This window comes from Haliotis rubra, unplaced genomic scaffold (assembly GCF_003918875.1).
Source record: "Haliotis rubra isolate DU_JTF1 unplaced genomic scaffold, ASM391887v1 Scf295, whole genome shotgun sequence".
Taxonomy (NCBI): Eukaryota; Metazoa; Mollusca; class Gastropoda; order Lepetellida; family Haliotidae; genus Haliotis; species Haliotis rubra.
In genome coordinates this window covers 11,979-25,271 of record NW_025766963.1, presented here as the reverse complement: position 1 = coordinate 25,271, position 13,293 = coordinate 11,979, and the positions used below count along the sequence as shown (strand labels likewise).

At 39.6% G+C, this 13,293-nt stretch overlaps 1 protein-coding gene across 2 annotated transcripts in view; it reads right to left on the bottom strand.

Annotated features, from left to right (window-relative positions):
- The window catches only part of LOC124282190 (phosducin-like protein), a 74,647-nt gene extending 65,654 nt beyond the window's left edge, over positions 1 to 8,993 (bottom strand). The window contains exons 1-2 of one of the 2 annotated variants that reach the window (XM_046718156.1): positions 8,970 to 8,993; positions 949 to 1,126 (exon numbers count right to left, since the gene is read on the bottom strand). In XM_046718156.1, the coding sequence (XP_046574112.1) occupies positions 949 to 1,119 (171 nt within the window). In that variant the 5' untranslated portion in view covers positions 1,120 to 1,126; positions 8,970 to 8,993. Of the gene's footprint in view, positions 1 to 948; positions 1,127 to 8,727; positions 8,833 to 8,969 lie in introns of those variants that run through there. The other variant, XM_046718155.1, reaches the window with a different exon arrangement.
- Positions 8,994 to 13,293: the final 4,300 nt, after the last annotated feature.

The following is a 13,293-nucleotide window of genomic DNA, read 5'->3' as shown; positions in this document are numbered from 1 at the left end:
ATACACTCAAAATAATTAATAAAATACTAATAATTGATAGAATAGCCACAGATGTCCAGTTGCAACACCGGGACAACTATCAACTTGAACTTCGAGCACATGGTTATTAGTTGACTTGTGAGGAATCACGTGGCCACTGGTGAAGTGAAGGATCATCCAAGACCTGGAAGACCAAGGAAGTCCATGACAGCCTGGCAAGGCAAAATTCCATGATCCATGCTAAACAACTGAGACATATGCAGAGTGTGAGTCCAGCTCTCCACCAATACCATCAGAAGGAGGCTGTGAGCTGCTTGTATGAAGGCACATTGTGCACAACGTCTGGAGGGGTGCTGACCCACAACTTGAGGACCTAACATAGGGCTCATTGATATAAACAGCCGTTGTTGCGTACAGGGAGATTGTAACAATGCATTCCACCTGGAGATGATCTGTTCAGCTGAACCCTTTGGTGGTGGCTCAGTGATGCATTTGGTTGCATTTGGTATGACTGCAGGCTGGATCTCAGTGCACTATATTTAGACTTGTGCTATATTTAGACTTGGAATTCTGGATGGTACTACATGGTTCTACAACCCAATGGGCCTTTCCTGTAAAGACTCACCCGGAATATTTAGGAAAGTTCCAGAACAGTTTAAACTAAACATAAGAGGCATGCTTTTGCCTCTGGCATCTCACATAACAAGAAGACCTTCTGATTGACAACACTCGGTTTAGTCTTTTGTAGTCATTCAAGTGTTACACAGCAGACGGTGGACTGAAAACGCATGTCATTTCTAACCGGCACTAATCACATACAGGATGAAAGCTTATTCTGCAGGACTCATAATGGGATGTCTTCATTTATCTGCATTTAGCAGTAGTGACAACAAATATCATATTTTAATGAGAAACAGTCAGACCAACAGGCTAACAGGCAGACACCAAAAGAAAAATTTAACTACTTACATTTATGCAAGTACCCTGATATGAATTAATGTCTGCAGGAGCTTGATCTTGCTTCGAGATTCCAGTTTCCCCTTGAGAATGTTCTGAATCAGATTCCTCCTCTCCCTCACTGCTACTGCAGTAGTAATGAGTTTTTTCTCCAAGTAGCTTGTCATCCATACTTAAGGCCATGACTACACTGCAAATATACCCAGTAAACATAAAGCCATGGCACTCCAGGTCACCTGTTTTTAATATATTAACAAAACTAAAATGCAGCAAAAGCATTTAACATCATCAATATATTCTGACATCATATAAAGTGTCCATTGTGATCGAAAGGACAAATTCACTGCAGATTCTAATAACACCAGGGCAATTGATTTACATTTTTACTAATTTTAGGGATAATGGTATGTGAACTTAGTTAATTGTTTTGTACAAATCTACAGTAAGATATCAATAACTCATATCATAGTTGCAAACTGGTTACACATTTGCGTTATGTAAAACAAGCTGTCTGTTTGTGCATTTCACATCAAGTTTATGCTTGTGCTGGCACAGACACACATGGCAGGTATTGTATTCGCTTGTCACACACTTGTGGTCTCTATGATACACGTGGTTTCGAAAGAGTAATATACTCTTGACTGACAAATAAATGAGACCATTAGTCACTTAACTAGCACTAGTAATGTACGTAGCGCCGTGAGCAGGCAATGTGCCTGGATATTAGTGCCATATAAGCGGACTATTACTATTATTATTATTTTATTTTCTTAGCTTTTCACCTAGTTTCATAATCAGATTCATGTTGACGTGTTATATTTGTCAGCGTCAAGGTATGATAATCCAAGACAATACTATACATATAGTTAAAGGTCACATGCAACCCAAAATTCAAACATAATTAAAACACAATTATCACTTATTCATGACATATAATATACATTGATGATTATGAAAAACATATAAACAAAATTATAAGCGTACAATCGCAAATCAAAAGTGCAATATTTTGTACTTGGGTTTACTTCCCAAGAAATGAAGCAGCCGGGATACCGAACCCAGTCAGAGTGGGTGGGTGAGCACTCAAGTGTAACGGCTGGTTCATTTGAGGATGCCCTCACGGCTCATTGTGTGTGTCTATATAGAGATGTTGGGTTTTGTAAATACATGCTCATTTTTTGTGTATAACATTTTGCAATCAACAGACATCATAACATGTCATGTCTACAAGTATCACACCTGCCTGTCTGTGTAATTACATAATGTGACAGAGACCGAACTCGGGCCATAAATCAATGCATTTTGTTTATGGTGTATAGCCTGATAGGTGTTAAGTTCAAATTGCATGTGGTCAGTGATCGAAGTTGTGTATTGAATATTGTCATTAGCAGACAGGCAGGCAGACACATAGGTGTCAATAAAACAGACATTGAGTTTTGTCTGTGACAACGACATATTTATATCACAGTTAGAAATTCTGTCAACGCTAAATAATGACATTGCTTTTAAGTATCGAACTGAGAAAGTGACTCGGTAAGAAGAACGTGTGGTGAAATAGACAAATGAAATTATATAAACAGTTAAATCGGTAATCTACTGTCATAACATATAAAAAGCTCACGCCTGTGAAATATCAACAAAACATTAGAAAAATAGCTCACACCAAAGCCTTCTCTGAGTATTCACCAGACAACTCGCTTCCAAGCTGCGCGAACCTATTTCACTGCACATGTGCTATGAGTGCAGCCCAGCGCAGCTGTTGAAACCACTTTCCCTCAAAGCTCTGGGGGAAAATTAGTGAATCGTTTCAACTCTGATTTCGCGAAAAAAAATTCATCGCGTTATTTTTCAACTTAATAAGTTGGATTTGCATTTTTGATGATTGTTTCGGTAAGTCCATACGGAAAGGTATCAGAATCTGCAAAGTTGTGTTTTACGTTGCATGTGACCTTAATTAAGAAAAGGGAATTTATGAGAACACAGTTGAAATTAATAGTACAAGATTTAAACGGCTACTTAGATTAATCTTAAATAGTTCAATAACGTACCTACAGGGAGGGGGATAATTTAGGTGTGCCATTGTAAAAAGTGTGCCCATGTCTTTTGATGATCCAATTGAACTTAAAACATGACAACAATAATGTCCTTGCAATTCATTGTTTAATAAATCAGTAAATCTGTAAATATGAGAGCTGAATTCCAGAACAGTATCATGACAGCAACAATAGTTCAGCATCATTTATCCAGGACCCATAAACTAACAGTAGCACACAAACAGGATTTCAAAATGCATTGAAAATGGCCATGCCTATTTTAAGGTGTGAGATTGAGAGTGCCACCAATAAACATTTTGATGGGGTGCAAACATAGGTTTTGAATCATTTGAGTTGGTTAGATTTATTGCACTTTCCATCAAATAAATCATGGTGTGTGTTATATATAGTATTTTAGCCATGCCATGGGTATAATAAATAGTTCATCAATTACTATTACAAGCCCTGAAATAGAAATAGTAATAACACACAATATTGATTTCTGATTTCCATCCGTACTGTAGCCTAGTTGGGCCAAAACATATGAAACAACCCAACAAAACAGTTAATACTTGGGGGCTGGTTATAATTAGTTCAGTATCACAAAATTATTTAGTATCCTGCTTTCCTTTTTTTCTTCCTCCATTAATTTCATTTACCAAAGATCACTTTCTGTTTCAAACATTTTCGTTTGAAGAATGACATGAAATAGGAAAACCTTATTTGACATGAAATAGGAAAACCTTACTTCAAATGAAATATTATGCATATCTTTAAATGTCCACAGACGAGTACACCAAGGTGTACATACAATTTTAAAGTCATGTAAAAGAACAAGAGTCATGAGAAGATGACATATCCCCCCGGCCCCCATATCTTTGAAAGAACCAAACATCTGACAGTTACTTCAAGTCCAGCTTGATTTTAGACTAAGTGCAAATTGTTTTCATGGAAATCATGAAAAACATAAATGACAAAAATCTGCAAATAGCAAAAGGCACCACTTCAAGATCTGTCTCATATATCTGCCAAATTCTGTTGAAAGATATGGAACGGTTTTCAAGTTGTGCTCCGGAAACGAAACCCACCCCTCCTTTTTGAGTCCGAATTGTTTCCATGGAAACCAAGAAAATAATACATCACAAAAATCTGTAAATAGCAAAAGGCACCACTTTAGGTTCTGTTTGATATCTCTACCAAGTTTTGCAGAAAAAAACTGAACGGTTTCTGAGTTATGCTCCAGGAAACGAAGCCCACCCCTCCCTTTAAGACTAAGTCCAAAACGTTTCCATCGAAACCCAGAAAAATAAAAATGACAAAAATCTGTAAATAGCAAAAGGCACCACCTTAGGTTCTGTTTGATGTATCTACCAATTTTTGTTGAAAAATATCGCACGGTTTTCGAGTTATGCTCCGGAAACAAAATGATTACGGATGGACGGACGACTATATCCCCCCGCATTACATGCCAGGGGGATAAAAATGGAAGAAAAAGTTTCAATTCCCGGACTGGCCAATACAAGTACAGCCTGAAAACAGTCAAGTGGTGGATACAAGGTGAGACAAAGATGGAGGTGTTCTGGTGGTGGTCGTCACACAAATTTGTTCACATCATTATGGGCATTAGCAACATTTACACTGAACATGCTGAAAAATCAAAATCAAAATATGGTATTCAAATAATTTGTATTTTCATCACTTCCTCCTTCACATATGGGGCGGTGGGGTAGCCTAGTGGTTAAAGCGTTGGCTCGTCACGCCGAGGATCCGGGTTCGATTCCCCACATGGGCACAATGTGTTAAGCCCATTTCTGGTGTCCCCCGCCGTGATATTGCTGGAATATTGCTAAAAGCGGCGTAAAACTAAACTCAGTCAGTCAGTCAGTCCTTCACATATACCAGATATTTTCAAATTGTATTGTAAAAACAGCAGCATCACCCTCTTTGGAAGCTGTTGTTTTCTTGTACTCAGAGAGCCTGATCTAAACTTCTTATGCTTTCAAAATCAAATTTAACAAAAACAGTCAGTGTATGAACTAAAGTACTGTCGGAAATAGAAAAAAACTGTTTTTTTGGCTTCTGTATCCCTAATATTTACACAATTGCAAATAGCATCTGTTGAAATAACCCACATCGGCCTAACTGGGCGTTCAGTGGGATGCGTAACAGGATATCCAGAAAAGCATGTTTACTCGTAAAATCGGGCAAAACTTAGAAAAAATACGAATAGCTGCTTAAAACAATAGATCAGACTATAGATGACAATAAGGTCGCTCGGCCAGGTATGATGACGGGCCGTCGACACACCGAGCATGGAATGCACGTGCTGCCTGCAGGCTCAAGGGGTCATCTCAATGATATTATATGTGTTTTCTTGTGTGTTGAATATGTCACAAATATTGATTAACATCTAACGTCTTTTTTTCATAAAGTTTATGTTGAGATTTGTAAAACAATATAATACCCATAGAAAGGCTTAAATCAGCCATCGGATTAAATGTCTCAAAATATATAGGTAGCATGGCCACCCAAAGATCGACAGGACTGGATATTATTTGTCAATTGTTGCTTCCCCAGTATAATTCCCCTAATGGATTATCTTATCCTAGCTGATATCTCTAGCCACCAGCCCGACCCCAACCATCGCCTGCGACACCCGACCTGATTTTGCTTTTGAGACGACCCCCCATGTCTGTTTGTTTTTATAGTGGTAGTGAGACTCCATGGTAGCTACATCCTTAAGAGTTTCACCAGTAAAAATATTATTTGTAAGTCAGCTATCGTTTCTAATGAAGCTAAGTCTACTTTCAAAATGGGCATTTAAAAAAGTGTCCTTTGTAATACAATGTCCGCGCACACTAATTTGCATAAAGCCAAGGTCTGTTCCAAATAAGTCGACTTGGACTTTGAAAAAACCCACATCGCTCATTTCTGCACTAATGTCTCCTCAGTAAAGTCCTTTTTTTACGTTTCCTATCTCCCTACCACTGAGACTGTAGTTAGGCTGAACTTAGTTCAACAGATAAATTGTGGATCTAAATGTGAAAAAACAGGGTTTTTTCTATTTCCGACAGTACTTTAGTCATGATCAACCACTTGCATCAATTTTGTTTGTCGTCAAAAACAATGACGATGTGTTAGTGAGATTTTCTTGATAAATTTATCACTCATGGACAAAATTTAATGAAATATCACTTTAACATAAATGTTGTAAATTTATCATCATCGTATGTACTTGCCAAAACAATGAATTACTGGACACTTTTCAAACAAGGCTCATTTAAGCTCTATTTTTGATGGTACATTGGTGTGCTTTAATATTAAGATCATGTGAGTTTGTGTTTTTACACCACTTTTAGAAATATTCCATCAATGTCATGGCAGGGGACACAAGAAGGATTCATTCATTGTCCCAATGTGGGGAATCAAACCCGGGGTCTTTGGAGTGATGAGTGAATGCTAGCCAACTTAGAGCACAAGCACTTCACTGATGGCTTAGGTGGCGCATATCACTACTGGATCAGGTAATCTCCCAGTTGACAGACACTGAACTAGAAGGTTAATTATGGGACCAAATTTCCTTCTCGAGTCATCGTGTGTATTTATGAGACGAATTCGTGTAACCGGAAATCAAATGATGAATATATAACAGGGAATGGTCGGGACCGACAGGTACTTCTAGTTATGCATAATATTCGAGACACCGGCATTCGACTCATCGGGATTTGACTGAATTTGAAAACATTCTGATTTGCAGTAAATGAAACACTTGCATTGCCATGTAAGATACGATTAATACCAATCAGTGTTCTAATTTCAACAATACTTTCTAAAGATTGTAACAGTTTGTGTCTTTGAGTAGTATACAATGGACATTCAAAGAAGTAATGAAATACATTCTCACATCCATGGCCACATTCACATGATGCGTCTTATTTTAATATTTATTCTAAATAAATCGTAATTAAGTGCACTTGTCATGTATCTTAATATTGTGTGCAAAACACATAACTTCTTTATTCCATATGAATAATATTTAGGTTCACATTTGTCTATTTGATTTATATGATACAACAGTGTCGCAATTTCTTATAGCTAAGCTAATGTTTTCAATATGATGATGCCGACTCCCGTTAGACTAGAAGGTTAAACCGAAATGTTTATGAAAAATAAACTGTTTTCATATTGCAGCAATAAAAATTCAAATTACTGTCTTTTCATCCATCTTTCAAAATAAATAATATAGCTTCAGTTGTTCCTGTGTTTTTATTTGGACTATTCCATTATAATGTGTAGGTAACAGGTAGTAGATAATCTGTTCACTGAACCGTAAATGTTGTTGTTTTAAGGTGTCTGCGTAATGGGAGGACACCCTGGATCACGAAGAGTTAGCGCTGCGCAACAGTTATCAGTATCACGCATGAGCAGTTCCGGTCAATTACAATTTCAGTATTTTTTTCCACGGTATTTGACAACAATTAAAGATAGCAAAAGAAAATTATTCACGGTAAGTAACATAAGAAAAAAAATTAAAGGTAATTTTTTTTTTAACTTAGTTGGGGGGATGTCACACGATCTATATAATAGCAAGTTCAAGTTCACAATTCATTAATTGTTTCATTCCCTATCAATCTACTGTAAAAAAACACTCAACTAGTCACACAATCAATTATTCGAGGTTGCTTTATGATATAAATATATATATTATTTCACAAATGACATGATAAATTCTGTTACAGTTAGTTGTGAGAAAACATCTATTTGTACTGCCATGATTCCCTTCCGCCGCGTTATATAAAAACACAATCGGCGGCAATGAACGGGCTGGACACATCGGTGAATAGCTAATTAAGTATCATAATTAATTCTGTTTCATCAATTCAACGAACGGCGGAGTAATATTTTAAATACCACTAATATATGACAATAACTGTTCGGAAGCCAGCATAGAAGTTGCCAAAGTGCAAAACTGTTGTAAATACAATCAGTTTCATTTGAATCTTATTCAGCTTGGTTACATTGTGTGAAGAAAAAGTATATTGTAACACTTGTACTTCAACCTTTCAGGGACTACTGCCTTATCACAGATATAGCACAAACGGTAGACAAGCGGACTGACAGACAGGCTCTAAACGGGTTTATTCACAGCTGAAACAAAGGTTATGTTTTGTCATCATCCCTGTAGGTAGTACTGCCTGGGGCTTCACTACAAGGGGCCACGGACAAGGTGATTGAAACATTGCACCAGCAATATGTCAAGATTTCTGCAACATAGCCGGGTTTGAAAATAATATATATGTGGTTGTTGGAGACATTAGAGTATATATCCCAGTGGACTAGCACACTACCATCAGGGAGAAGGTATCTCTGCTGCAGATACTTTCTGTGGTCTTTTAACAAAAGACAATTTCTCACGCTGTACAAGTGACCAGACAAACCTTTGTTGGGGGAATTAGGTACCGCGTCATTTTATCAACAAATGCGAAATTACTTGGCAACAACCAAAAAACAAAACAAAAACAAAGAAACAAAAAAACCTCACACGATTAGTAGATCTAGTACCGATTTGAACGTAAAAGATCGAAATATATCTCTCTTCCTCACTTTTAGTTTTGAGGGTACAGTTGTTTTCCTTCCCTTCAAAACGCACGATGACATTACTTTGGAAGATGCTAACGGTAATATACACTAGTATGTGGGTAAATTCGTGTTTGCTGGTGCAAGTTCGAGGCATATGTGACTGCCGATATATACATACGTGTATTAATTCAGATGCGACCGATGCGACAGTTGATGGCTTTCTTGGTGCTGATGAAAACAAATGGCATTAATCTAAAACAGCTATTTCCAAACCGGCATTGTTTCGTGATGGCCTTACACGAGACACCCTAAGCCCTATACTTGCAACACTGTACACTGCTTTGAATATCAAATATAATTTATTGTAGAGTGAAGGTAATGTCCATCAGCACAAATCAACGTATCCAGGTTTTCGCTCACTTTGCATTGTGTCAGAGTTCATGACGGGTTATATGTCAGTCAAACCGGCCCAGCAGACTCATGCAGCGACCAGAACTGGGATAACAGTCTACAATTTCGTAAAACCCCATTTACTGCAGTACTGCTCCCGGTTAACTCTAAAACTCAAGGCGATCTATGCGCGGAATATGATTTAGTTTATGTTTTAGTGGGGAAACACCGAAAATTATCAGTTGCATATTTCCATATTCCTCTGCATATATGTAGCTCACATTTAATTTTCCAATAGTTTCTAATTATTTTTGTACTCGTCAGTTATTCAATCGTTTATATCGTGTGGCAATTCCCAATCAAGCAGACCTCTCATGGTGTACGACGTTTCATTTTCATTAATTGTGTTGTTTTATAATGCAAGCATAATGTAATTTACATCACGTAATAAATATCATATAATCGGCCATGTTAATTGAAACAGTTCAAACACTACCTTGTGTTCTGAAATAATTCTGATTTTTGTCGTAATTAGCTTTGTAACTGTGAACGCTTTTCCGTATTCAGGTGTTCGTGACCCAATTTGCTGCGTTTTTATACTAAGTACATAAAGAAACTGTGCATACAAAAATTTAAAATCTAAATTTATCAAACCTGTGTAGACACATAAGGATTTAAACTCAGAGATTAGTGACATGTATCCAACATGCATGCACGTGCCACGTTCCGTGACGTCAGTGGGTTCGTCCTTGAGACGTGCAATACGTTGTTGCACGTGCATTCCGGGAAAGAGAAACAGAGCAAATGAATGCCACACAATACTGTCACTTTGGAAAGCTCAACCCCTGCCCTTGCGATCGTTCAAAAAATTAAACGGCTATTGAAACGCATAGCATGCCAAGGCTCACGTCTGCACAACGTCATGAGGCCATTGGGATGGTCCGTGGGGGAATGTCTCAACGACAAGTGGCTGCACATTTCCACTGCCACCGGAACACCATTTCTGCACTGGTGAGACGCCACCAGAACACAAATGACGTCATCGATCGGCCACGTTCTGGACGTCCACGTGTAACAACGCCAAGACAGGACAGATGGATAAGGGTGACCCATCTTCGCCACAGGTTTAAGACTGCAGTGATGACTGCCCGAACCATCCAAGGACTTCGCCGTATCCACCCCAACACCGTTCGAAAACGTTTACGTCATCACGGGATCAGACCACGACGTCCCGCCATACGGCCTATCCTGACACAACGTCATCGACAAGCTCGCCGAATGTGGTGCCGAAATCATGTCCGCAGACCCTTGTTTTGGTGGAGAAATGTTGTTTTTACAGATGAGTCCAGGTTTAACATTTCCCATAGTGATGGACGTCAACGTGCCAAAAGGAGCGTGGGAGAACGTTATGCACAGGTCTGTGTCTTGGAGAGGAATCGCCTTGGTGGTGGTTCCGTGATGATTTGGGGTGGAATAACAGCACACCAAAGAACTCCTTTGGTGATTGTTCAGGGCAACTTAACTGATGTGGGCTACAGGGATAAGATTCTTCGAGCTGTGGCAATTCCTTTTCTGCAACGTCATGGCCGTATGAGGGCGGGCATTGTCCTGTTGGAATGTTATTCCAACAGGACAATGCCCGCCCTCATACGGCAAGTGTTGCTATGGATTTCTTGCAACACCACAACGTTGACTTACTGCCTTGGCCTGCAAATTCACCGGATCTCTCCCCGATAGAGCATGTTTGGGACGAGATGGATCGACGTCTACGCCGTCTTCCTCATCCGCCAGATAACGCCCTTGACCTTGCAACAGAACTTGAGAGAATCTGGCGTGACATCCCACAAGCCTTCCTTGCACGTTTGATAGGCTCTACACGTCGTCGATGCACTGCTGTTCTCAATGCAGATGGTGGACATACCCGTTATTGAGCTTGTGACATGGTCGTTTGACCCTTGTCCCGCTTGTGGACTCGTGACGTCATTGTGATTGACTTTTCAATTGAAATCCTCCCGACTTGTTATGGTCTCATGATCCCTCCATTAAAGTTTATATGTACCTTTGACATTGTTATCGTACTTATCAACTGGGATAATATTTTGACAATGCACAGTTTCTTAATGTGGCTAGTATACATGATCCTTTACTATAAATTGGTTGCATAGTTCAGCTATATTGGGCACGGCTCAAAGCTGAAGCCAAACAAATCACATTTGGGACCGTTCATAATTTATGGCTGGGGGTGTGGGGGGTGATGATGATTTTAGGGGGGTCACCCATTTTGTTCTGGGGAGGTAGGGGGACATCGATTTTGTACACACATACTAGGGGTGGTGTGTGTGTGTGTGTGAACAATTTGTACGTGACAAAATTTAAAAACGATGCTTAAACATTATGGGAATAGTGGGGGCCGGGGTGGGCGGCCATTGATTTTGTACATTGCATGCTGCTTGGGAGGTGTCACTTCGGGAGGGTCATTCACGTTGCACATGCTTCTCCATAAAGATCAGCATCACACCCGATCAGTTATGAACAAAATATTGTAATATCATTCAGGCTGAAAGGCAAGGAGGGTATGTGTCGTATATAACTTCCATCACAGAGAATGAAAGGTGGGAAGGGCGTATATCGGATATATAAATAGAAGCGGTCTAACCCTTTCCACGTCCATAAATAATCTCTACTAAAAGCAGAGTCGATTGTACAATTCTGACTATATCATGAGCATGTATTTGTTTCAGCAGTATTTCAGGTGTGCGATGTTTTTGGTACACAGTCATTGATTGTCATCATACGACATCACACAGAATGAAAGACGGGAAGGGTATATCGGATATATAACTTACACCTTACAGAATGAAAGGCGGGAAGGGTATATCGGATATATAACTTACACCACACAGAATGAAAGTCGGGAAGGGTATATCGGATATATAACTTACACCACACAGAATGAAAGTCGGGAAGGGCCTATCGGATATATAACTTACATCTCACAGAATAAAAGTCGGGAAGGGTATATCGGATATGTAACTTACACCTCACAGAATGAAAGACGGGAAGGGTCTATCGGATATATAACTTACACCTCACAGAATGAAAGGCAGGTAGGGTATATCGGATATATAACTTACACCTCGCAGAATAAAGACGGGAAGGCTCTATCGGATATATAACTTACACCACACAGAATAAAGGGCGGGAAGGGAATATCGGTGATAAAACTAAGCCACAAAGAATGAAAGCCGAGAAGGGTATATCGGATATAAAACTAAGCCACACAGAATGAAAGACGGGAAGGGTATATCGGATATAAAACTTACACCTCACAGAACGAAAGGCGGGAAGGGTATTTCGGATATATAACTTACACATATAGAATAAAACTGACTGACTGAGTTTGGTTTCATGCCGCTTTTAGCAATATTCCAGCAATATCACGGCCGGGGACACCAGAAATGGGCTTAACACATTGTGCCCATGTGGGAATTCGAACCCGGGTCTTCGGCGTGACGAGCCAACGCTTTAACCATTAGGCTACCCCACCGCCCTACAGAATAAAAGGCGGGAAGGGTATATCAGATATATAACTTACACCTCACAGAATGAAAGGCGGGAAAGGCCTATCGGATATATAACATACACCTCACAGAATGAAAGGCAGGAAGGGTATATCGGATATATAACTTACACCTCGCAGAATAAAGACGGGAAGGCTCTATCGGATATATAACTTACACTGACTGACTGTTTAGTTTTACGCCGCTTTTAGCAATATTCCAGCAATATCACGGCGGGGGACACCAGAAATGGGCTTAACACATTGTGCCCATGTGGGGATTCGAACCCGGGTCTTCGGCGTGACGAGCCAACGCTTTAACCATTAGGCTACCCCACCGCCCTACAGAATAAAAGGCGGGAAGGGTATATCAGATTTATAACATACACCTCACAGAATGAAACTCTGGAAGGGTATATCGGATATGTAACTTACACCTCACAGAATGAAAGTCGGGAAGGGTATATTGGATATAAATCTAAGCCCCACAGAATGAGAGGCGGGAAGGGTATATCGGATATAAAAGTTACCCCCACAGAATGACAGACGGGAAGGGTATATCGGATATAGAACTTACACCCAAAGAATGAAAGCCGGGAAGGGTATATCGGATATAAAACTAAGCCACACGGAATGAAAGGCGAGAAGGGTATATCGGACTCAGAACTAAGCAACACAGAATGAAAGGCGAGAAGTCTATATCGGATAAAAAGACTAAGCCACACGGAATGAAAGCCGGGAAGGGTATATTCGATATAGAACTAAGCCACACAGAATGAATGCCGGGAAAGGTAT